This window comes from Passer domesticus, chromosome 10, assembly GCF_036417665.1.
Source record: "Passer domesticus isolate bPasDom1 chromosome 10, bPasDom1.hap1, whole genome shotgun sequence".
In the NCBI taxonomy this organism is placed as follows: Eukaryota; Metazoa; Chordata; class Aves; order Passeriformes; family Passeridae; genus Passer; species Passer domesticus.
This window is the reverse complement of record NC_087483.1, coordinates 31,971,798-31,997,012: the sequence shown is the minus strand read 5'-3', so window position 1 is coordinate 31,997,012 and position 25,215 is coordinate 31,971,798. Positions and strand designations below refer to the sequence as shown.

At 47.9% G+C, this 25,215-nt stretch overlaps 2 protein-coding genes and 3 long non-coding RNA genes across 6 annotated transcripts in view; 3 read left to right on the top strand and 2 right to left on the bottom strand.

Moving 5' to 3' along the window:
* The window catches only part of CLASP1 (cytoplasmic linker associated protein 1), a 168,242-nt gene extending 163,595 nt beyond the window's left edge, over positions 1–4,647 (top strand). The window contains exon 41 of the mRNA XM_064434988.1: positions 586–4,647. Coding sequence (XP_064291058.1) covers positions 586–672 — 87 coding nt within the window. The 3' untranslated portion in view covers positions 673–4,647. The remainder of the gene's footprint in view (positions 1–585) is intronic.
* On the bottom strand, positions 3,953–6,289 carry LOC135309101 (uncharacterized). The gene is made up of 2 exons (XR_010369412.1): positions 5,661–6,289; positions 3,953–5,220 (listed from the first exon to the last, which is right to left on the bottom strand). It is a non-coding gene; the product is annotated as an uncharacterized LOC135309101 (long non-coding RNA).
* Positions 5,771–23,799, top strand: LOC135309099 (uncharacterized). Its single transcript, XR_010369409.1, has 11 exons — positions 5,771–5,910; positions 7,020–7,147; positions 7,303–7,357; positions 9,445–9,552; positions 9,692–9,757; positions 9,849–10,031; positions 10,287–10,497; positions 10,949–11,474; positions 17,713–17,871; positions 18,016–18,110; positions 19,219–23,799. It is a non-coding gene; the product is annotated as an uncharacterized LOC135309099 (long non-coding RNA).
* LOC135309100 (uncharacterized) lies at positions 8,475–25,049 on the bottom strand. Of its 2 annotated transcripts, none has more exons than XR_010369411.1 (6): positions 24,978–25,049; positions 18,142–18,187; positions 17,773–17,892; positions 14,006–14,130; positions 13,595–13,742; positions 8,475–12,833 (listed from the first exon to the last, which is right to left on the bottom strand). It is a non-coding gene; the product is annotated as an uncharacterized LOC135309100 (long non-coding RNA). The 2 variants fall into 2 exon arrangements; XR_010369410.1 differs by lacking the exon at positions 24,978–25,049 and adding an exon at positions 24,463–24,573.
* Positions 24,786–25,215, top strand: part of TFCP2L1 (transcription factor CP2 like 1) — a 35,597-nt gene continuing 35,167 nt past the window's right edge. The window contains exon 1 of the mRNA XM_064434987.1: positions 24,786–24,982. Within this exon, the coding sequence (XP_064291057.1) occupies positions 24,921–24,982 (62 nt within the window). The 5' untranslated portion in view covers positions 24,786–24,920. The remainder of the gene's footprint in view (positions 24,983–25,215) is intronic.

Genomic DNA, 25,215 nt, shown 5'->3' with positions numbered 1-25,215 from the left:
GTTCTGGGTTTATACAGACTGCCTGCCTGTTTAAAGTTAAATGTAAACATGAGTCACTGCAGGATCTGGAGTTTAGGTGGCAAGGAGGAAAAGAAAACAAATCCATGCAAGGGAAGTATATAGTCATAACAACTGCAGTTGCACTGGATGTACCACATTAGTGAAGATGTGTCATTGAAAAAGAACATTTTATAAAACAGGGTAAGTTCAGGGTGTTTCCTGGGAGGGAGACCCTTGGCTCTGGGATCAGCAGTGTGCCTGCAGCCCTACTGACCTCTGTGGGAATCCTGCCTGACCTGGCCTGGCTGCAGGATTGAGGTCTATGAACTGATGGCTGCTGAAGTGAAATGCAGGAGGCTTTTCTAAATCCCATTAAGTCTGTCTGTAACTTCAATGGGACTGTGCACAGCCTCTTGTCTCTCCTCTGAAATATGGTCAGTTTTCTTGATTTTCCTCCAGAGTGCCCAGTGTCAGCTCACCCCAAAATGAGCTCACCACAGAATGTGAGTTTTTACATTGGCAGTCAGCTTTTCCCCCTCTGTTTTTTTCTGGCATCTTCTCCTGATGTTTCTTTCTTTCTTTCAGATGAAGCTACTAAACTTGTATATAAAGAGGGCACAGACCACCAACAGCAACAGCAGCTCCTCTTCAGATGTTTCAACGCACAGTTAATGGAGATCTGTGGACATATGTGTAGACTTAGCAGCAATCAACGGTGCCTCTCAGAGACCTTTCTGCTACTCTTCACTGGCGTGCTCCATCAGCTTAAGGAGGCCATGCAGATATTTATTGCAATCAGTATTTTAGTCCCTTAAAAGCTTTTATGTAGAATCTTACTGGTATTGAATGTAAAGGAAGCAAGGTCTGTGTCGCAGTCTTCATTAAAGTGAACATCAGAAAGCCATACTTAAACATATTTGTATAGCCTGCTGAAATCTCAGAAATATGTTTAGGTTAGCATTCTAACACTGAGTCCAAGAACCTGGACACAAGTAAAAGTCAAACAAATCGTGTTGGTTTAGTTCATACCCAGTTTTGGTTTCTGTGTGCTAGTTACCTGCTCTCTCCCCTCACCCATTCTGGCTGGGTCCTTCTCTTCTTTCAAGTCTTGTGTTCCTGTTCTGTACTCCCTGTTGCAGCTTGCCTGACTTGCAGGGCCCTCCATGGGGAGATCTTTGCAGGTGTAGCTGTGATTCCAGCCTCAGATGCTTTAATACTGAGAGATACCAAGTGAGTAATGAAAGTAGGTTCTTTTTAAACATCTGAGTTTTGTACATAGTTCTGACAGGCCCCGGATGGGCTGATCTCTCTGTAACTGCTATCCAGCCAGATGTGCTGTGCATAACAGCTGGGCTCTTGCTCTTTTCATTGACTTTGTAAATACTTCTCCCCTCTCAACCCATTTGGCTCTTTAATATGTTCAAAAGACTCCCCAGGTTACCTGTTACTCCCCAAAGGGAACCTGAGACCCAGTTCTGGGACCGACCTCTGCAATAGGATAGTGGAGTTAGGTGGGGGGGATTGGGTTAGGCTCTGTGTCAGTGGGTGGGCAGTGGGAGCTGGCAGAGCTGTGCTTCAGTGCCAGCTGTTTTCTTTGAAATCTGTAGCATCAAAGGGCTGATCTGCTGCTCTGACTGACCCACTGATGCTGGATGGCTTTGTCCCCACAGCTCCTTTGCACTTTGGGCAAAATGTTCATCCCAGAGGACAGAAAGGGTGTCTGAATCTGAACAGAAATACCACATGGAAGCACCTCTGAGCCAGCTGGGACAGTGCTGGTTGCCTGCCACAGCCCCTCCTGTTCCTGAAGAGCCTGCAGTGCTGTTAACTGCCCTTAGAAGCCTCCTTTGTGCCATGTCCATGCACAGGCTTGCTGAGTGCTCTGCATTTCAGAAGAGTGGGGGTCCCTCACCGGGCACTGCTGACAGCAGGGTGCTCTGGGTGAGGTGTTTGCAGCCTAATGACACAGACCAGGTCAGAGGCAAACCAGCAGCCATCAAATACCCACAGCACTGCCCCTCCCTGAACACAGACCCTTCTGTTTGCAGAGGGGGAGCTCCCCCTGGCTCTGCCTGTAACCAGGGAAGGCAGGAGGTTGCTAATTAACGTGCTGTGTTTGGCCCTGGGCTGGATCCTGGCTGATGGGCATGCCCACCCCAAACCTGCCATGGATCACAGCTGGGGTTTTGCCTCCAGTGCCAGTGATGCAAGAGGATGATGGACTTGCAGCTTATGGCTCAGCTGTGGTGATGGATGTGTGTTCCCTGGCTGCTCTCAGTGCCCTGGAGTCTCTCCATCTTCATCTCCCCTTTAGGGAGCTGAAGGGACACTTTGGGAACATACTGAGAACATGAGACTCCATTGCTGCAGCAGGGCAGGGTACAGCCCCTTCCATCAATTATCCCTCTGTGTTTCAACCCCATCCCTGAGGAGTTAAGTGGGAGCTGACACTTGGTGCCAGCTTTTCTCCCAGTTCTCTTCTCAGGAGGGGTTGGGGCTGGTGGGGCTGTGTCACTGGGCTGCAGAGCTTGTTGGTCCCTTTCCCTGCTCACCTGAGAGCAGGGGAGTGGCCTGCTCCTGGTACACATGTGCAGGTTTTGCTGGCTGCAGGGCTAATTCCCTCATCTTTCCCAACCAGCAATGCTATGGCAGGAAAAACCATGTGCTTTCCTGGGGTGGGGGATTCCCCCAGGGTCTTTCTGCAGGCTCAGAAAAGCCATCCTCACTGAAGGGGGGGATTGGTTGCTCTGTGGTTCGTGTCTGCCTTTCCATGGACCATTTCTTTTCCACATCTTTCTGTATGCTTGTTAGAGTGCTCTTTTTAAATTTTTTTGAATGCGTCAAATTTGATTTTAACACAAATTTATTTTTCCTTTTGAGGAAATACTCAGTTGACTTGTTGGCAGCAGTTAAGCTGTCTTGTTTGAATTTTTAGTAGTGGGCTAGGTTTTTTGGGGGGGTGTTGGTTTTTTGTTTTGGGTTTTTTTTTTTTAATTGTGCTCTTAACTGCTTAGTATTTATGCCTCTCTTTCTCCCCATCTCAGCTCAGCATCTTCTGTTCCAGCTCTGGGCTTCAGAAGGTCAGCATAGCTGACCAGGTGGTGTTAGTCCCTCCCAGCTGTGATGGAGCTTGGTCTATCATCATTTGCTGATTGTTGGTTTTGATTTTTTTCCTTTCCATTGAATGGCACACTGTAGCAAATCTCCAGGAATGGAATTCCTTCTGAAATGATTTGACCTGCTTTATGAAACGCTGTTGGTATGCACTGAGAGTGAAGGCGCTGTGCCGTCCCTGGCGCCACAGTCGGGTCCAGGCTGGCCCTTGAGAAGGTGCCCAGGCCAGGCTGTGCTTCCCGAGGCACCACAGGGGCTGCAGGGGGAACCAGGCCTTACTTCCTGACCCAGATTCAGTTCTCTTTGTCAACAGATGCTCATCAATGTGCTACTTGATTCCACGGCGTGGGTCGAGGACTGTCCATCCTTTGAGTACTCCAGGGCGTGTTCTCCCTGTACACAGCAGGAGCATTCTGCTTGGGTATTTATAAATCATCACTGACAATGTACATAGTAGGGGTCTTTAGAACGTTGAACGTGACCCAGTTTTTATTTTGTGTTTCCTTTGAAGTACTCAAAGGGCTAGCTCTGAATGTCACCTCTCTGATCTCCAGTTTTGACTTCAACAAGCTGTACAATCATCTTGTTTTCTCTTCAGCAAGCATAAAGGTCTCTCTGGCTACAAATCACAGTGTCCACGCACGCTTGCAGAGGAAGGTCTGCATGCTGCAGTGCCTCACTGCTCCGGTGAAGCTTGTGCTCACCTTCTCCTGGCAGTAGCCACCTACTGCAGCTGCCTTTTTTTTTTTCTTGCTGCCCATTATGCAGGGCTTCAATTTTTCGTACCTTTAAAAAAAAAGGAAAAATAAAAAAAGGAAAAAAAAAAAGTGTATTTTCTTTGCCCACCATGCTTTAAAAATCTGAATGGGAGAAAACTCTCAGCAGACAGCAGCTCTTGGCTGCAAGGTTGCCGAAATCTCAGATGTGGATGTTTTTTCTGCCATTGGCTGCACCAGTGCTCCGTGGGCATGGGCAAATCCCGGCTCCATCTGCCCCACAGGTCTACGTACTGTAGTTCTCATATAGTTCAGAAATACCGAGGCATGTGGCTTTCTTAAGGTACACTATGTGTGCTTGCCTGGATTACAATACAATACAAGACTGTCTTTTTAATTGCTTATTACTAGCTTACCAATAACCTGTATAAGTAATGTAACTTGCATCTTTGTCATCAGAACCTTTTCTCCCCACCCCTTTATTTATCAAGCATAATATTACATATTAAGGGACAGAAAAATAGACCTTTGTAGTACACAGCAGGACGTTGCTAACAATGTTTTAAATGGGAAGTAAAAAATGCTCTGAAAAATGCCAGCCATGAGAAATGACTTTGTTGGCACCGTGTTCATGCGCATGTATTTTTTTCTATTTTTTCCGCTTTTGTCATGTTACATCCATATCTGTATTTATATCTTATTTGTTTCACTTTTGAGTGTATCATGGCAATTGTACAGATGTTTTTTGTTAACATTTACGTGATAGAATTTGCTAAAAAAAAAAAATTAAAATAAAACCTTTTGAGTTTGCCCTAGAGTAAGTGGAAGTTGGGTTTCGTCTTGGGGGAGAAACATCAAAGTAATTCACTGTCCAACAGAGCTCCTTATTCCAACCTGTGCTTGTAAATGTTTTGGTCTTATTTGACACAATTGTGTTTGAAAGCTGATGGTTGTGCAAAGTCACGTAACTCAAGGAGGAAGGACTTCAAAGATACCTGTATTCTGAAGCTTGTTGAGAGAATTACAGAGGTTTTGAAATAAGTGGCTGTAGATATTTGGGTGATGAAGCATTTGGGGAAGTAAAGGAATGCTGGGAACTGCACAGCTCTCTGTGCCTGGTACCAAATTACAAAGAACTTGAATTTGAATTGTCTGGGCAGCCTGAGCACTCAAGCACTTGTGTGTTTTCCTGTGGGAATAGTAGCTCATCACAATTTAAAAGCCTGTAGTGAAGCTGTGCTCTCCACTCAGGAAATGAGTTCCCTAAAGTATGATTTTTACCTTGATGTCCAAGGCAATAGCTCCTCAAATACCTTGTGCTGAGAGCAAGGAAGCCAGGAGTGCACAAGAGGTTCAGATTTTGTAGGGGAGGCTTTTGGTTTGAATGTTCCTAGACAGAAGAATATATGGAGAATGTCACAGAGCATGAAGAGCAGCACTGACACTCCTCACTGCCTCCAAGCCCTGCCCCATGTCAGCCCAGGGATCCTTCTGCACTGAGATTCAGGGCCTGGGCTGGGAGCAGGGCGCTGTGGTGGCTCCTCCTGCTGCAGATCTTGCCCCTGTGGTGACAGGGTCTTTTTTGACTCTGCTGTGTGTCAGAACAGTAGGAGGGAAGGTCCATCCTTGCCCAGTGACCCTGGCTTCTTCCCAGAGCACTTTCTGTGTGGTTATGCAGAGAGAAAATTAGAGGGGCTGAATCCCACTAGAACTTAATCTGGCTCTAGCTGTAAAAGACAATAAGCAATTAACAGCCAGAGGGGGGATCCCTGTCCTTTATTGGATGCACAGGAAACATAGTGACAAAGGATGAGGGACAGGCTGAGGTACTTAATGCATGAAGCAGATCCTCCTGAGTGCCATCACAAGGCATGTCCAGGACAACCAGGGAGCCAGGCCCAGCCAACATTGGTTTGTGAAAGGCAGGTCCTGTTTGAGCTGATCCCCTTCTGTGACACGGTGACCCACTGAGTGGATGAGGGGAGTGCTTTGGATGTTTTCTACCTGGACTTCAGTGAAGCCTTTGACACCATTTCCCACAGCACCTCCTGGAGCCACTGGCTGCTCATGGTTTGGACAGGTGCACTCTCTGCTGGGTTAGAACTGTCTGGATGGCCAGGTCCAGGGAGGTGGTGAAGGGAGTCCAGTCCAACTGGCAGCTGGTCACCAGCAGTGTTCCTCAGAACTCTGTGTTGGGGGGCACTTCTGTTTCATGTCTCTATCAGTGGTCTGGATGAAGGGATCAAATGCACCCTCAGTCAGTCCACAGACAATGCCAAGCTGGGCAGGAGCGTTGCTTCTGGATGGCAGGAAGGCTCTGCACATGGATCTGGACAGGCTGGGTTGATGGTCTGAGGACAGTTGTATGAGGTTCAAGAAGGTGAAGTGTCAAATCCAGCCCCTGGATCACAAAACCTCAGGCAGTGCCTCAGGCTGGGGCAGAGTGGCTGGAAAGGTGTCCAGCAGAGAAGAACCCAGGGGTGCTGGTCCACAGTGACTGAACCTGGGCCAGCTGAGCCCAGGTGGCCAAGGAGGCCAGTGGCACCTGGCTGGATCAGCAGTGGTGTGGCAGCAGGGCTGGGCAGGGACTGTCCCTCTGTGCTGGGCACTGGTGAGGCTGCACCTCAAATCCTGTGGTTTGGGCCCCTCCCTACAGGAAGGACATGGAGGTGCTGGAGCATGTGAAACGGAGCTGTGGAAGGGTGTGGAGCATAAATACTGCAAGGAGTGGCTGAGGAAGTAAGCTGGGTGCTTACTTGTGAGAAAAGGGCTCAGGGGATGCCTTTTAGGTCTCTACAACCAGCTGAAAGAGGCTGTAGAGAGGTGTTCTCTCCTCCCAAGTAACAAATTATAGGAAAAGGGCCTCAGGTTTCACCAGCAGAGGTTTAGATGAGATATTAGGAAAAAAATTCATGGAAAGGGTTGTCAGGCATTGAAAAGGCTGTCCGGGGAAGTGGCTGAGTCACCATCTGTGGAGGTATTTAAAAGATGTAGATGTGTCACTTATGACATGGTTTTATGGTGGACTTGTCAGTGCTGGGTTAACAACTGGGCTTGGTGACATCAGAGGTCTTTTCCAACCTAAATGATTCTATGGATTTTCATGTGCTCTTTGGGATGAGACAGAAGAGAGTTTATTTACTGAACCACCTGAAAGTATCTGTCCCTTGTATCCCCTTTGTGGTGAAGTCCCTTGTCCTCAGCCACATGGCTGCTCCACAGATGGAGGATGAGGAATGGCTGTAATCCTTGGTTTAGAGGGTTTTGCTGAGCTCATCCCTATGGAGGAGGACTGGAATCACTGCCAGCCATTAAAGGTAGGTAGCAGATTCCTGGCAAGTGTGAAGACTTGTTGGAGCACTTACAGCCCATTCTCAATTCATTTCTCTGTCCTGAAGAGTCTGAGCTGCTGCTTCTTCTTCCCTCTTCATTCCCCCTCAAATGATTTTGTGACCCCTTCCCTCCCAATAAGGGATGTGCCAAGGAGTGACTCAGGACATGTCAGCAGAGTTGCACTCCTGGACCAGGTAGGTGTCTTATCTCAGTTTTCTCCACTTTAAGATATTTTGGTTTAAACCTCCTGAGAAAATGCAGCTTGATCAGTGGTAACTTAAATAATTCCACTGCTTCTGATTGTCCAACCCAACCTCTCACTTGTGCAACCCTCGTTTACCCTCTCCGAGCAAATACCGCACACCACTCTCTTCCTTTCACCAACCCAACACATTTTTCCTGCTTTGTATTGTCATACACTTCCATGGAGTATGGAAAGGGCTGACTCCAGCCCTGGCAAGGAGCCTGCTGGGAAGAGGCTCAGGGCAGAAATGGATGTAACACTGAGCTCAGGGAGGAGAGGGCAGACCATAAACCAGGGCTCTCGGATGGTTGTGTGCTTGTATAGCTCCAGAGAAAGGCCATTGCTGACTGTGATCCCCAGTCATGGATCCATTTGTGGATGACACGGGATTACAGCCAGTATGTGCATGTAAAATGGGCTGCAGGAGGCTGGTTCAGTAGTGGGGCAGCACTTGAGAGCCCCACTGAGCACGGCTGTCCCCTGCCGAGGATGGGAGGGCAGTGACACCCACTGCAGCCATGTGCCCCTGCAGCACTGCAGCACAGGAGATGCTCACCTTTCAGATTCTCCCTGAGGATCTGACTGCAGCCAAAGTCTTGGGAAATATTAGCCTGCTAATCCCAAGGCCCTTACACAACATTACTCTGTTCTCCATGCTGCTTTGTCATAACTTGGCATGCACTGACACAGGCCCAGCAAAGCCGTGGCTTTCCAAAATCCAGCTGTTTACACCCAGACTTGGGTGCCAGCCCATTAACCAGGAGCCAGGCTCAGGGACAGAAGGTGCTTGTCCCATGGGGCAGGCAGGAAGCACAGGATGATGCTCCTGGGGTGTTCCCATGAGGGACCCGGGGCCACAGGACTGTGCAGAGGCAGTGCTGGGCACGAGGGAAAGGCAGGAGCTGGTTTGGGAGCGGAGGAGAGCGGGAGCAGCCGCGGGCAGCGGAGGGGGTGGTGAGGGCAGTGTAAACCAGACCCAGCTAACGCGGGGCTGGCGGGATTACAGGGTGCCAGGGAAGCTGCTCACAAACACATCGGGGACAAAGCAGCCCTCCAGAGCTGAGGGGTAATGAGTAATTAATGGAGACAGGGATGAAATTCATAATGACTCAAAAATGTCCGAGATAATGAAGTCCTTTTCTTTAAATCCACCTTTAACAAGAAAGCTAAGGGAAAGGATTTAGATCAATTAAGAAGTAAAGAAAGGCAATATTGTAAAAATAGCTATTGACACAAGCAAATGAGGCAACAGCTGGAAAGTCTTGCCATGGCAGTGTATAAAACAACCGTGTATGGCATAAAGACACCCATAAGTGACAGCAGGTACAGAAACAGCCAAGAGGGAGCTTCAGCATACATTCATCAAACCACTGCAAATGCAGCAGGGGCTGGTGAAGACTCTGAGCTCTGGGGAGCCCTTGGTGAGGAGCAGCAGCGAGCAGGGGTCGCAGTGCACTCCTGTGGGATGCAGCAGCCTTGCGTGAGCATCAGCAACCACTCCTGGACAAGGGGCAGGCAGTGGCCCTCAAAGGGATCACATGCAAACTTACAAAGCCCAGGGGAGACAAAAGAGGCTGGAAACATTGCAGCTGCCCCTAAAACATGTTCATTACCTCTCTCTTAGAGGAAATATTTTTGTCTCTCTCTGTCTACCATGCAGCAGGATACTTGGGATATTCTTTTCCTTGTCCTGGTGACCCAACTTCTTAAAAATCCTAACTCCACCTCTCTCCCCAGTGCCTCGCTGAGGAATAACCCCTGTAAGCTCCACTGTGCCTGGACCTGTCTTCTGCCCCCTCCACAGGTGCCCTGGTGCAGGATCCTGCTTCCCCTGTGCCAAAATGCTCCCTCATGGCACAGGCTGGGTGGGCTCAGAGTCCCTGGGTGGGTTGGTGCTTGGGCCCAGAAGGGTTAAACCGATGGCCCTGTCACAGGGGCAGTTTCTTGACTGCCGGTCTATAAATAGGAGCTGGGTTTCTAATCTGCTTGCCACTTGTTTCCACTCCCTGCCAGTTTTTTCCTGCTTTTTCCTGCAAGGAGGTACCTGCAACTGCTACAGTTTGCAGCCCTGCAAACCCTGCTGGGAGAGGATGAGGAGCAGCCGAGCCCTGCCTGATGTGACAGTCCTACTCCAACCCACCCTCGGTAACACACAAAAAAAACCAAACAAAAGACCAAAACCCAAGGAAGGAGAGAAACCAAGCCCTGCCCTAGGAGGGACTCCAGGATCCTGGTTTGTCCTGAGTTCCCCAGTCCAGTCTGACTCCCTGCCTTGCCCCTCCAGAGCAGCCTCAGAGCCACCCCCTTTTGGGAGAGGTGAAGCCCTGGTTCAAGCACTGCAAGCTGAAGTGTAAGACCTGGTTCAGCTCCCTGGGTGAAAAATCCCTCTTGGTGGAGGGAGCAGGGAGTGGGGGCTGACAGCCTTTTTGGTCTCTTTGCAGTCTCCAGTCTGCTGGCTACCCCCAAGCCTGCATCCCCTGCCCTATCTCCTCCATCTCTCCAGCAACGAGAACAGCTCCATCCCTGCTGAGTGACAAGCTGTAAATCCTTGTGAGGACTTGCTGGAAGAAGGGACTGGAGGTTTGCAGAGAAGCCCTGCGAGGAAAAGCTGGCTTCCCACTGGGGTGAGACATGGGCAGGTTGGAGGGAGGCCAGAGATTAGCAAGGACATGATGACTCCCAGCAAGCTTGACCTGGGTTGGATAACAGGCAACAGAAGGGGCTCAGGGAGGCATGAGAGCAGCCCTCAATATGCAAGAGGCAATTCCACAGGGGGCTTAATCTCTTCTCTGGATAGGGCAAGACATTTTGGGTTTAGCAAGAAACACTTAGATGAGGAAAACATAACAAACAGAGTAATAAAGTTAACTTGGTTCTAGGCCTGATTTTGTAAAGGGGTGATGTGATCAAGCATGTGAAGGAACAGAATCCTGTTGTTTTGACCTGTTACATGTCAGTCCACTTAAATCTGAAAACTCAGCTTGGACAAGCATCTCTGTTGGTGAACAAGGAACAGACTGGAGGAGAATTGGCCAAAAAGAGGGAGGTTCATTGCACGTCTCCTCCTGAGCAGTGTCCATGCCAGGCCAGGTGTGTGTCCCAGGGGCCTTTCCCTGTGTGCCCACCTCGAGCTTCATCACTGCCGACAGACAGACGCTTCCCAAGGCTGCTGACTCACTGAAATGGAAACGTTCTCCCAAAAAATGCTGAGTTTGATAAAAAATGCTAAGGGATCCTGCTGACTTCCCTGACAGCTTGGCTGCCTGCCCTGCATTTGGAGTAGCTGCTGGGAGGGAGGTTAGTCTTGGCAGCCAAAGAAATGTGATGCTCAGGGCTCCCAGGGTGATGGCTCTGCTGAGGCTCTGGACAGGCTGGGCCAAGCCAGGGCACCCTGGTGGCATCTTCAGCCCCCTGTCCCCTGCACTCTGCCTTGCAGCTGCCCCTGGTGCTCCGTGGGGTGTCCTCCATGGAATATGTCTGGTTCCAAACACCAAACTAACCTTTTTTTCCTCACATATTTTGTACCCTACCTGCACCCCAGCACCTCTTCCCCTGGGAGGATGGAGAGCACCTACCCAGAGTGACAGTGGTGGTGATTTATTCCCTCTCTTGCAAAAGACCAGCTCTTCTGGCCAACAATAAGAAACAAATGGAGGTGGGTGTTTGCCTTGTGGAGCCAACCCAGGTAAGTAGAAAGCTCCAGCTGCTTTTGCATTCCACTGATGATGGAGAAGCACCTCCAGACTGACCCAGTTTGGCTCCCAGCAGCATCAGCCTGAACTGTGCTCATCTGAGCCCTCACATGCCGTGGTGGGGCCCTCACCCTCTTCCTCACTCAGCTGTGCCCTCTTAGCTGTCACGGGTGCTCCCCATGAAGCCCAGAAAAGGCTCATTTTGCTGATCACTCCTTTTGCTGGTCACCACTTCTTGCTGCAGCTCCCAGTTTTATACCTGGCTGCAGCTGGTCCCTGCTAAAGGACCATGGTGGGATCTGTCTCTGAAAATTTAATGCAGCTTTAAGAAGTCCCTGGAGGTTTTCCTTTCCGATGAGCTTCTTCATCATGCTGGTAAGCCAAACCTGCTCCTGTCAGCTGGGAGCCAGAAGGTGGTATCCTTAACCTCTGCTGCTGAGAGGAGCCTGTGCCCTACCCTTGGCTGTTCCTGAGTGGTCAGCCATAGGTGACAGATCCAGGGTTTCCTCTGGGACAAGCCCTTGCTGGTGGGAGGTGGAGACAGGACAGCCCTTTTAGTGCTGAGCTGGAAGCTGAAATACAGCCTGCTCCAAAATAATGCTTGGAGCAACTGGGAGTGCTCCAAAGGGAACCTTGAAAGTGATCTTGGAACAATCTGTGATACCTCTGCAACCAGGGCAGAGGGCCTTGGCTCTCCAGGAAGTCCCCTGAGAGCCATCAGGGTCCCTGTGGGGAAGGGATGCAAGCTTCACTGCAACAGGCTTCAAAAAGCCAAATCCCTGCAAGCTGCCCAGCTCCTGCCATGCAGCATGGGAGCAGAGGCCCCTTGCATCCCTCTGGGACACGTCCCCAGCTTGGAGCACTCCCCGGAGGGCAGCGCTGCTAGGAGGTGGGAATGCCCTCTCAGTGGCATTTTCCCTGCAGTCATTACCAGCGTGTGTATTCTCACTCTGTTTTGGCTTTTGGCAATCACCGTGTTTTGGGCAAGCACTAAACATTAACTTAGATTTGTACTTAATAACTTGGTGGTGTGTTGGAACTCGGTGCAGAGGGAGGGGACACCCTCAATCCCTTCGCCTGGCCTTGCCAAAGGTTTAGGGATGCCAGAGCAGGAGAGTCACTGAGTGCACTCTGTCACTCACTGAGCACACACCTCTGCTTGGCTGATGGCATAGTCAGGTATGCACCAAGTCTTGTTTTCATCCACCAAAAATCTTTGATTTCCACGATGATCATACCTAGGAGGACCTCAGTGATTTGAAAGCAGGGTGAATAACCTTCTCAGCAGAAATCAAAGCCCCGGAGGGGACCGGTATGTACAGGAATGGCATTAACAACTAATCCCCTCTAATCCAAGATGACATCCTTATCACATGAGGGCAGAAAATGTAATTAGACTTATATAGTGCTATCTCCAGAGCACTAAGCAAATATTAACTAATCCATCTTCCCAGTGCTCCTGTGGTGACAGCCCAGTTGCCCTGGATGTGCAGGTGGGGAAACAGAGCATGGGATGCTGCACTAACAGGTCCCTTTCAGGAGAAGGCCTTGCAAACTGTGCATCCAGAAAAAAAGAATTAAAAAAATTAGCAAAGCAGTTTACAGTCACTGGGAGGTCTTTCGGGGACATGGGGCACATCTTCCTTCAAGGCTCCTGTTATCAAGGGGATGGTGAGTTTCTGCTTTTCTGCTGTTTCTCAGCACTTTCAGGGTCCCTCCACAGCCATTACATATCTGCAGGGAGTTAAAACACATGTTCAGTCATGGGCTTCCTCCATTGTTGAAACACATTCGAATTTTATCCAGCCATCCCTTCAGCTCTGTTTGTGTTAGGGTTTGTTTTCTAACCTTATGTCCCAGCTTCCCCCCCTCTCATGGATGCTGCAGAAGGCACCTTTGCCAGGGAGAGCCTCCCCTCCCTCCCCTTGGCTCTCCAAGGTTAACTGGCCCCAAGATGGGAAATGCAGCTGATGGTCCCTGCCTGTGTGGGGTGATGCCACTTCCTTGGGACTAAAGCCAGTGTGCAGGCTTTGCACCCTGAAGTGAGCCCTGCCACCCCTGGGTGCCACAGGTACCTGGGAGCTCTGCTCTACACCAGGCTCTCAAGGGGCTGTTTTTTCCTTTAGAGCCTGATTCCCTGGGAGCTGCAGGACCATTTGCAGCAGCAGGGGATGTGATCCTCTTATCACTGCTGGTTAGCCTTGGGTGCCCTTACAAAGAGCTGCTTGTGATGGAGCAAGCACTTAAAAACAGCCACCATGTTTGTCAAGGCCTTGGGATAAGATTGTATTTCTTGGGCTGGCAATGCTTTAAAAGCAGTTGGATGCAATTGAGTGTGAAGTACAAATTCCTCGACCAGTCTCTAAAGTCAAAGACACCCACAAAAAGGCCACTGGCATTTGAAGGACAGAAAACTGAATAGGTCCCTCTTTGGTGATGATGTTCCCTTGGCTTGAGGACATCCCCCCAGAAGCTCTGTCCCAAAGCACACTTACCAGAGGGCCTGGGAAGAGCTGTGTTGTGCAGAGTGAAGAGAGAGTCTGTGTCCTTCAGGTGCTGCCCAGCTCTGGGTCTCCTCTCCCTGCTGACAGCTGCTCCCACACCCTTCAGGAACCAGGCAGTGAATGCTGGGTTTTACTTTCCCTTGGGTTATTGGGAGTGAATGAAACAAATAGTGAAGGTTAGGACTCATGGGTTTGCTTGCTTTCTTAATAAGGTTCCAGATTTTCTGGAACAGAAAAGAAGATGCTGTATGCAGAAAATGTCAGCAAACTTTGTCAGGAGGGAGGGAATGCCATCAAGGCAGGAAGATGTGGAAGTGATTAATGGAAAGCTGTTTAGACACTGGTTTCTTTGGAGTTGAGACTATGCTACACCCTCAGTGGTGTATATATATATATTCATACCTCACTAGGCTGAGAGCAGAATCCATGCCCAGCCCTTCCTTGGCTTCTTCCCTCCCTGCACTGTGCTGGCACCACTGCTCCACACTGGGACTCAGATCCAGGGACTGATCCATCTGAGAAGCAAACTGAAGACCAAAAAAAGGCATTTTTTCCTCTCCTGGAGAAAGAACAACTCCCAGAGGGAGCTGCTTGTCTCCTGGCACTGCTGGTACAGGTGAGGGAAGAGGGACAGTGTGTCTTGCAGGTGGGTGGAAGTGCATGGGGAGGCAGTGCAGCTCTCAGGGCAGGGCTAAGTCACCCCAGAACCAGCTAGGGACACCTCAGCTGCTGAGAAGTGGGTGCCACAGCAGGTTTCTGGCTGCTGAGGACCTTCTGATGACTCTGTTTAGGGTGGCCAAAAATCTCTATGCCAAGAGGTTGCCTTCCAACCATGGCTCAGTTAAAACCCACAAATGTCCAAATGTTAGCATGCTCCAGAGAAGGGAGCAATCTTTGTCCTTTTAGAAAGCTCACCTGACACTTCTAGCTTTATAGTGCTGCCAGTGAACTGCTGGAACATGCATGACTTGGCCACTGTGTCCTCTAAAAGCCATTGAAAATGTTCCCTTTCCTTGCCCGAGGGCCCCTGGCTCCAGAGTGGAAGGGTTTCCTCCCTCTGCTTCTGGAGCTCAGGCTGCCCAGATTAAATCATGTATTGAAAAATTCCATAGCAGCTTCCGACCTCAATGAATAGCATATTCAAGGCCACTGGAAGGCTCTTGCATTTGTGTAGTTCAATGATTTTCAACCATTATTTTTATTTCCAGTAGAGATGGGATTCCCCCAAAAGTCCCATCTCTAGCCAGCTGGCCTGTGAAGTGCAATCCCTTTCCACTGGAGAGGGAATGACATGAGGAGCAGCCTGGGCCCTTGCAGGGTCTCTGGGTCACAGGCTGAACCTGCTGCAGCATGAACCCCCATCCAGGAGGAGACAAGGGATTGCACTGCAGCTGCTGGCATCTAAATCCCCACAGGAGAGGGGCTGCAGAGGGAAACTCCTCTGGTCACATTTATCCATGCCCAGCTGTGTTGGGCTGGACCTGGCAGAGAGGCCCCATCAAACAAGGGATGGCCTGCAGCAAAGGACATCCCACAGGCTGAAACAGAGCCTCAGACCATCCCAGGGGTGACAGCAGGAGAGGAAGTCACCTGTGTTGAAAGCACATTTCTTTTCACTCAAAGGTCACAGTCTGATTGTTCCCAACTCCCTGCTGCTGAGCTGGGATAACACCAGGTGTGCCACCCACAGCCTCTACCAAGAGACATCTCCCCATGTCATCGTGTTCCTCACTGTTTGTTTCCTAGATCTGGGCAGTTAGCAGGCTGCTCAAGGAGGCCATCCCTCCCCTTTTGTAAATGTAATCACAATGTGGCTTTTTTTTTTCTGGAATTCCCTATGGATTCCCAGTCATGCTGTGCACTGGCACCAATGGTTCAGACACTTCTCCAGTGCAGTTTATATTTGGATTGCTGGATTAAAACCTTGTAAGTAAAAAAAGTAAAACCTTTACTCACTGCTAAGGTTAGAACAGGCCAAACAAGAAACTTTGGAAGAAGAACTTCAGAATAATGCATTTTATGCTTTTGAAGAAAACAAGCACAAGAGGCAGATATAATGATAAAACCAAACTGCTAGCCATTTCAAATAAATGGAAACTATTGAAAAGCAGCTGTGATGATTGGATATAAATCTGACTGCTTGACACTACTAAGTAGATTATGTCACTTTAGGTTTATTCCATTTATTTATCATAAAAATAATGGTCCTGTCTCACCATTAATAGTCTCCATGACTGCTACTGCTCACACCAGGTGTTATGAGCTGGACATTGCTGGATGAACTCGGCTTCCCCTTCAGTGTTACCACCTCACTTCTGCTTGTGCCAAGAAAAGACCCTTCCCAAGAAATGTTTATAAATTGTGACCAGGTTTCTTAGCCTTGTTTTGATAAATGAAAGCAGATGGTTCGAAGGATTAATCTGATTCATCTTCAGTGTTTACAGCAATGGGATCACACTGGCACAATCCAGGGAATTCAAGATGCTGTGCTCCCTATACTAAACAAATATTTATAATAACTCAAATGAGGAAGGCAGAGCTACACTGAAACTACTATGGCCTTAGCCTATTTCATGCTAGTATTTCTATTTTTTTACATCTTCAGTCTATCTACAATAATCTGTCTTAAAGCCCACAAATTTCTTTTACAATGGGCAACATGTATCTATAGCACAAGGCTCTTGATTGAATTATTCTGTGGTAACAGTTGTTTAGCTGATGCCTTATAAACAGACATGTCAGGAGTGGTTATTCCATTCCCTGCTCAGGGCCAGCTAAGAGCAAATCCACACTGAATTTCAGTGTCAGAGGAAAACCTGTCCTGAGATGAACCAGCAAAACTGTTTTATGGACAGAGTAAGGTTGCATTTATATGAACATGTGCAGAGGTTGGGTAGTAACTTTGTGTCATCCTGGCTCTAGAGAGGGGAATGAAGATGGTTTGTGTGTTAGACTTTTTAATCTCAGTTAATTGATTGCCAATTCATCTGAGGCAGTTAATGACTTGGAGAAGTTGATGGGATGTTTGTCTCAGGACATAATTATTTCTGTCATTCCTTCCTCAAGCTGAAACTAAATGTTGGTTAATTGGCACTGATTGATTAAAGTAGAACAATAGAAAAAATTTCCTCTGAAAGTCTGCACTTGTCTTTGCTATGAAATACGGGAGTGCTTCTAGCCTGAGACAAAATCCTACTGAAGGCAGCAGCTTCTGCTCAGTGCAGTGAGCTTTAATTACATCCTTGGTATGTGTTCTCTCTTTAGTCCAGCTGCTGTTGGACAGTCAGACCTAGAGGAGGCAAGAAATGGGTCATTTTTGCCATGCTGTAGCCAGCAGTACTGAACATTGTGCATCTGAACTGCTGCTGCCCTCCCCCACTACATCGTGGGAAAAGCTGAAGTAATGGCCCCCAGGAGGGCTGTGCAGTGAGGTTAGTTACTGCACTGTGAAAACAAACCCACAAGCCTTCTTTTGCAAGTGCAGGTGCAGCAGTTCTGTGCTTTGGTCACTGGGATTGTCTTATTTGAGGGTATCCATTACAGTTTGTGCCCTCAGGTGCTATCCCATTCCCTTCTGGGAAGTCTTTATCCACAGCACAAGAGTACCTCAGTGGGCAGATGATTTGTGTATTACAGACTTGAAATTGGTGATTTCAAGTCTCAAAAAATTTGGAAACTACAGTATCTTAAACCATTGCCCTGGGTTGTGTGGGAAGGTGCTGAAATTGTCACATTTCTATTGGTCCCACTCAGGTTATTGTAAAGTTAAATCAATGTGCCCACTGTTATGTGGAAAATAAAGCCTCTAGGTTAGATATTAGGATAACAGGAAAAGATTCTTCCCCTGGAGGGTGACTGGACACTGGAACAGGCTTCCTGGGGAAGCACTCACAACACTGAGCCTGCCAGAGCTCAAGAAGTGTTTGGACAGTGTCCTCAGGCACAAGGTGTGAGTCTTGGGATGTCCCCTGCAGGAACAGGAGCTACACTCAATGATCCTTGTGCATCCCTACCAACTCAGGATATTCTGTGTTTCTGTGATTCTTCTTCCACATGCACATTTCTGACATTCCTGTAACTCCACTACTTTTTGTCAAACAATTCTTAAGTTTATCCCTGGATGCATAAGAAGCAAGTGAAATCACAGACTGCAGTAGTGCATGCCCCACCTTGAAAGAGATGGCTTCTTCCTGGTCCTACTGTATGGCTGCTAAGGAGAGCTGGCCTGGTCCTCATCACCCTGGGATTTATTCACTGTTCTTGGTGAGGTCAGTTTGCCTTCAAGTTTCCTGCAATGTGAGGTGACTTGCTCATTACCTAATGGTGATGGTGCACCCACACTCTGTCCCATCAGATGAAGTTGATGCAAATGTATTAACTCCTTAATACAAATGTGTTAACTTGCCCTACAGGACTTGCAGAGATCTTGTATAAGCAGGAAATCTGGGATATCCTGGGGGAGAAAGGAATACTGAAGAAATAAATGCACTTGTAACTAGCAGTAGAGGTCAGTCTGCACTCACCTCACCTCACCTTACCTTGTAGGGAACTTGGGAGGCTTCATTATTTGACTTGGGAATTGCTCTGCAAACACAATAAAAAAGAGTCTTAGAATTTGTTTATAAAAATTAAGGGGATAACATGTTATTAGAATAATTGTACAAATTACTGTCATTGCAAAATTGCTTTTATGTACAAATATTCCAGTTGGGAATAATTACAGTCAGACTACATGTAGCTAATAAAAGAAAACCACACTCCCTTTTCCAGTCCATCTTCTTAGTTATGAATTTGTTGTGTGAATCATCTAACTAGAGCATTTCTATAAGAATAACCTCATTTGATGGAAGCTTTACTTTGAAGCAAAGAACCAATATTATTATTATTATAATATTGATAATAATTGCCAATGTATTCTTGTATTTTGAGTTTCTAAACATAGTGTTTCTGAAGGACTATGTGATTCTGCTGAGGTACTAAGCATTCTCTGAGGGACTATTGAAAGGTGTTTTGAGTACATGAAGCGACTTGAATTGTTTTCCTCTAAAGGAATTTAAATTGTCTCTAAAGTGTTTCAGGGGAAATGAGAGACTGTAATGTATTTCATACTTAGTGCTGTCCTACAACAGATAAATGCCCTGGAGTGCAGCATTTGAGTTCTTTCTACGTGCTCAACTGTGTCTAGTAATTATCCTGAAATTATTTCATGTCTGAAGAGTTTACATTGGAGAGGATGTGGCTACTTGACACTGTTACTTTGCCAACTCCAGATTATAATAAAGCCTTTCCTCTAGAGTTAAAAATAACCACTTTTCAGCTGGCTTTTGCACAGAAGTCTCACTGGGGCAGGACAGCACATGCAGTAGAGCAGCACGCAGACCTTTTACCATGAGTCTCTTCAGGAAGCAGGAAACTGTGGCCATCCCACATGTGCTAGGGCATTACACATTTGGTAAAAACCTGGACATCGCCTTGAGCAGGAAGGGGATTATGGAGCATGTAGACTAAAACCTGGGTCAGGACCACAGTATCCCTTGCAGGATTTCACAGACTTGTTGAAATACTGGGAGAAGTGACCTCTGAATATCACTAATCTAAACTCCACCTCCAAACAGGGCTGGAGCCTACACTGGACTGCATCAACCATGGCTCTGCCGCTGCTGTCTTGAAGACCTCCAAGGGTGGAGATGCCACAGCCTGTCTGGTAGCCTGTTCCAGTCTTCTGGTAAAGAAGTTTTTGTTGATGCTCAGTCTAATCTCCAAGTGACAGCTTGTGGACATTGCCTTGATCACTGCTGATAATGAGAAGTGCTTGACTTCATCACCTTTTTTAATGCCTTTGCAGAGAGGGCTACTATTAGGACCTGCCTTAACCTCATCAGCCTCAGACCCAGCAAGCCTAATGCCTTCAAGCTCTCCTCACGGGAGAGGTGGTCTGTGCCCCGAGTAAGGTTCACCTGCTGGATCTGTCCAAATTCTCCACCTTGAGCAGGAGGCTCAAACAGGTGTAGCTCCACCAGCACCAAGGAGAAGGGGCGATAGTTTTCCTTGATCTCATGCATTATGAGGACTGGTTTGCCTCATTTGTGGCAAGGGGGAACTGTTGTTTTTGTACTTAATCTTTCAAGACAACACTTGGATCCTCCTCATTCGGGCTGCTCAGCAGTCAGCTGGTTCCCAGCCTGAACTGCTGCATGGGGTTATTCCAGCGTGGTGCAGAGCTTTGCATGGCTCCGCAAAACTCAGTGAGGCTTCTCATGGCCTCAAGTTTCCCAAGGTCCTGCTGATCAAAGCAGGGTGCTCAGTATGCCAACCACCCCACCCAGTTTGGTGGTGCCTGCAAATCTCCACAGGGAGTCTTCTGCCTCTTGTTCAGGCTCTTAGGACTCCCTTTCCATGAGTAGAGAGGACACAGCCTTGGTCTGTGGGATCTATGGACTAGACATCTTCTGGCATCCTTCTGCTTTCCCACACCCACCCTTGGCAAAGCTGGCTGAAGCAGTCAGCTCCTGCTGCAGCCTGGCTCCTGGCCTCTCCTCTCCCTGCAAGTGCTGACACCAGTGTTTGGGGCAGGGTGGCAGACCAGGCTGGTGGGCGGATGTGGGATACACTCAGCCATCACAGATATTTTTGGCCCAGCGACAATTTTTCAGCTATGAGGCAAAGCCTCCTCAGGCAGCAGAGCTGTGAGCAGAGCTGGGCTGTTGTCAGCTCTGAGTGATGATGCTGCACCTCCTGCCACTGCTGCCCACAAAGCACCAGGCAGTGACGGTCCCCTCTCTGCCACCCTGGTGTGTGAGGGTGTGCAGGTCAGGAGCACAGCACAGACGGTGACCTCAGGCAGAGGGACCATAACTAACCCCCAGCCAAGTTCTAGGCACAGCTGTTTGCAGAGTCAGTGTCTGCTGCTGGCCAAAAAGTACATGATTTTTTTTTTTCTGCTGTTCCTTTCCTCTTTTTATTCTTTTTTTTTTTTTTGTAAGTCATATGCTGCTTTCCTACTTGTGCTGCTGGCTCTGGAGGTTTCTCTTGCAGCAATGTAAACATAGCTACTGTGTGTCCCCACGATTGCAGCCTGTAGCTCACAATGAGACAGCCAATGCCAATAGATGTATAATGAGCATTTAAAAAGCACTTATTTTGTCATCCAATCATCCATCTTCCTCATTGTGTAAATTTTGTTTTTTTGTTTCCACAACAAAATGACTTTAAAAGAAACGTTCACCAGGAAGAAAGAAAATTTTGATTCTGGTGATAAAATCAGGACAGTCAAAATGATTAATATGACATTGGGGAGAGCTCGCAAATGTGGCTTAATTTCTGCGGCAAAAAGACCTCGTGGATACATCAGTGCTATGTTGTGCCTGGAAATTTAGTGGCAGCTGGAAATTTGATGGTGACCTCTGATAAGTAAGAAAATGGTGAGGGTTTTAATGAATGACTTGAATAAGAAAATAAGCCAGTCTGTGTGGTATTCTTCCTGATATTTGTTTTGCTATTAAGTTCAGTTAATGTGGTTCTCATTGTGTCAGGATGATTGTGTTGACAGCACATCACAACATGTGAGCATGGGGCAGTTTGACTGTCAGGGAAGGGGACACATTGCTCCACACTCACGAGGTGGAGCAGGGAGGTGACTTGAATAAGATGGATTTTGGAAGCCTTTGGCAGGAGACGTCAGAGATTGTAATGACAGAAAGAGTCCTGGTGAGCTCCTTTGCTCTCCGTGAAAAAAATTAGTCTGTAATTATATCTAGAAAATAGGGATGGCGGGAGGTGGCTTTAACCACAAAGTTTGGGAAAGTTACACTCATGGTGGCTTGCATTCTCTGCAGTCTGTTCTTAGCCTCACTTCATTAACTTGCAGTGTTTATTCTGTGGCTCTGGTATCTTTGTTGTGAGGTTCAGGAGCATATTTTATGAAATGTTGATTTTCCATGTGAGTATTTATAGACTATGTTTGAGTCACCTGTTAATCTTCCTCTTGTAAAACCAGAATAAGCTCAGTGTTTCTGTCAGTATAATGCACACTTTCAAGACCTTGTTCATTCTCAGTTTTTCCAGTTCAGTGTCCTCCTTCTTGGCTGTAACACCACAACTACATCCATGCTCCTGGTGGTAGCCACTGCCCAGAGCTTCTGTTCAGCAGAGAGCAATGGGAACCCATCTAGGCTGGTTTCCATCTGAAAAGTGGACCATTTTGTCAAAGGCAAAGCAATGGTGGTTTTTTTAATTTTTTTTTTAATTTAAAGCAATAAGAGCTGTGTAAAAGCTGTTCCTTTCTTCATTCATAATATTGCAGTTGATAAAACCTCAGGTTTGCAGTCCTTTCTGTTTTCTGGTGCCTTCAGTTTTCCAGGGAAAGTTGAGCAAATTTATCCAGTCATAGCCTAGTCACAATTCTTGGTTATCTTCAGAGCTCCATCCTGAATAACTGGCTGCTTTTGGGAGCTCTTGGGTACACTACAATGTTCACCCTTGATCCTTCAAGTTTATCTGGGGCTTTGTGAACACAAAATTGCTAAACTGATACAGAACATCCCATCAGACTTCCCAGAGGCAACTCAGATGTTTGTGATGGAAGTCATAAAGGTATAGGGATGTTCAGTTTCTTTTCAGTGCCATGCAAGTGAAGTGTTTCACTCCTTTTACAGATCTGTAGCCATCTCTACAGTGTTACAATGCTCAAATCCATGTAGACCTTTGGCTAATGGGAACATTGTTCTTCCAGAGCAGAAAGGTCACTTCCAGCAGAAATGACTGTATCTCAGTCACTTCACTCCAAAGTCTGCTAGTTTGGTTCCAGGTGCTGAAAAGCTGATCAAAACCTCTTGACTCTCCCGTGAAGCAGATGAAAGATGTTTCCCACTCAGTGCTTAGCTAATGGGATTGCAATGAACAAAGCAGCAGAATGAAGCTTTGGACTGAACTCACAGGCACACTACTTGGGTTTCCAGGTACAAATATCCACAGGAAAAGACACTTGTTTTTTTAAATACCTTTTTTCAACACAAAAAGTATCCCAAGGTCCCTTCATAGCATTACCTCAAGTAGAAAAATCCATCAAACAAAATATTCAATCAATCCCTCTTAATCATATGATCAAAGTATTTTACCATGGCAAATTGAACAACATCTAAAATGAGAGATGAAAAGCAATGAGCACAGCAAAGAAATTACTTTAATCTGGGAGGAAGTAGGAGAGTAAAGGGAAGTTTGGGTGACAAAGCTGTGGTGGAGAAGACTTCTTCACTGAGGAGTTAAGATAAGAGGAAGAGCAGATGCTGGGAGCCCCAGAGAGAGAGGTGTGAAGATGATTTGGCCTACGTGATGTGGTGGGTTCTGAAGGCCAGGAGAAGGTATTTGATGTTGTGGTACAAACTTGCACACTGGGGGAAGAGCAGCAGTTAAACCATAAAATGGCTGAGATTTCTTTCAGGAGAGGCAGACAAGGAACAAAGAGGTATTTTTCTTCAACAGATTTGACTTAGAAAGGAATGGGAAAGACAGGAATGTTTAAAAGACAGAGGTGCTGCCAGAGTCTCTGTAAAATTAATTAGTAAATTTCACTTTATTTTCTACACTCATCAACAGGCTAGAGAGGAAATGACTGGAATAATTTTAAAGTAATTTTCACTCCAACACATGTACTTTCTAGAAGGATAGTAAAGAAAATATATCATGCCAGACTTGATGGGATCCTTTGTTTCATACAGTGTGGCAATTTACTTTTACACTGGAGTTCATATTTCCCCAGTAGGTGCAGCAAACTACTTAAACTGTGGAAGGATATTACTATTTAGAGAAGTCCTTGGACAGCTCTGCAAACTTTGCCTTGTTTCTCTGTCCAAGAGCTATATATAGTCTTTGCTTAATCAAGGTCTCAGATGTTGTGTGAGCACAGCTAAATATTTTCGAGAGTATAAAAAAGATAACTCCAGCCATTTTGCTTTGCCAGAGCCAGTGTTTGTCTAACTGTGTAGTAACCGAGGATACTGTAAATCAATTGCACATTGATTTGTGCAATTTCTTACTCTGAAATTAACAAGCAGATATAAACAATGCATCCTAAAAACTTTTAGATTCATAAGATCTCTGTAAAACTGCTTAGTTACCTTTCAGGCTACCTTGTTCTTTAACTCAAGATACGAAACCCCAATGACCATCATTATATTGCATCTGACTCTAATGGGCTTGACCTATGATCTAAAAATGCTGTGACAATAGCAATATTCTATAATCATGGTAGAAGAATAGAAAATTTGTCTGTCTGAAAAAACTCATCTGATGGTGAAATCTGGCAGTCAGTGTTGACAAGTACCCTGAGTAAGGTGCCTTTTTCTCAGCTGAAATTTGACCAGGAACCTCAGGGATAGGAAGCCCTCTCCTGAAAAACTGACTGGAAGATGTTTAATGTCTCAGAGTAGCTAAGGGTCTGTTTCAGTTTCTGCTGGTGGATAGACAGCATGAAATGTCCAAACAGGGAGTCCCTCTACCCTTCTGCTCCCTCCTGCCCAAACTATCAGACCCCAGAGGGACTGGCAGGACATGAAGGTGTCCTGAGGGCGTTAGGAAAATGACAGCTATGGGCAGCTGTGTGGGTGAGGATCTGCATCTGCAATTTGAAATGGAAAAGAAACAGATTTCTCTGTAGTGTGTGGGGCAGTTGAGATCGAAAGGACAGGAGGGTTTCAAATGGGCTAGGGGCGAGTTTAGTCTCTGACACTGCTCTCTTCTTCATCCACCTCCTCTGGCAAACTTTGCCTCTTGCTCTCACAGTTGGAAAACACCCCCTGACACAAAGGTCGCATTAACTTGAGGCACAGGGCAGGGTAAGAGCACGGAGCTAAAGCCATCACCTGTCGTTCACTTAAAGAAAACAGGGACCTCCGAGGAACCAGAGCAGGGCTTCCACACTGGCGCAGGACGCAGCGGCCCAACAGCCGGGCGGTACGCCCAGCACAGCCGGGGATCGCCGGGGCCGCCCCGGGGTTCCGTGCCCGCCCCTCCCGGGCCCGCGGTCCCCTCACGGCCCGCTCCGCGCCAGGCCCGTCCCTCGGGGCCGGCGCTCCGCCCCGGGGCTGCGCGGCCCGTGCCCGCCGGGGGCCGGGGCTGGCGCTGGGGCGGGCCGGGGGAGGGCTCGCCCGGCTGCGGCGCCCCGGCCCGGCCAACCCGCGCCCGCCGGGGCTGAGCCATAAAAGCGCCGGGAGCCGGCGGGGCCGCGGCTCCAGTTGGCGGCAGCCGTGCCGGGCACCCGTGGGGTGGGCAGCGCGGCCGCCGCTCCGCAGCGCAGGGACCGCCGCCGGCCACCCCCAAGATGCTGTTTTGGCACACGCAGCCGGAGCATTACAACCAGCACTCGACCGGCAGCTACCTGCGGTGAGTCCCGGCAGCGGCAGCCTGGATGTTCGCTCGGGTGCCCCTGAGCCGCGCCCGCCCGCCGGCTTCCCTCCCGGTGCCGCGCCGCTCCCTCTGCCTGAGACCGTTTTACTTTTTTGCTTTCTCTTTTTCCTTCTTTATTTTTTAAATTAGTTTATTTTTATTTTTTTAGCGCCTGGTTAGGCGGCTCTCTGCAGCGTTGCTCTCTTGCCTGTGCGGGTTCGCGCCGCTCC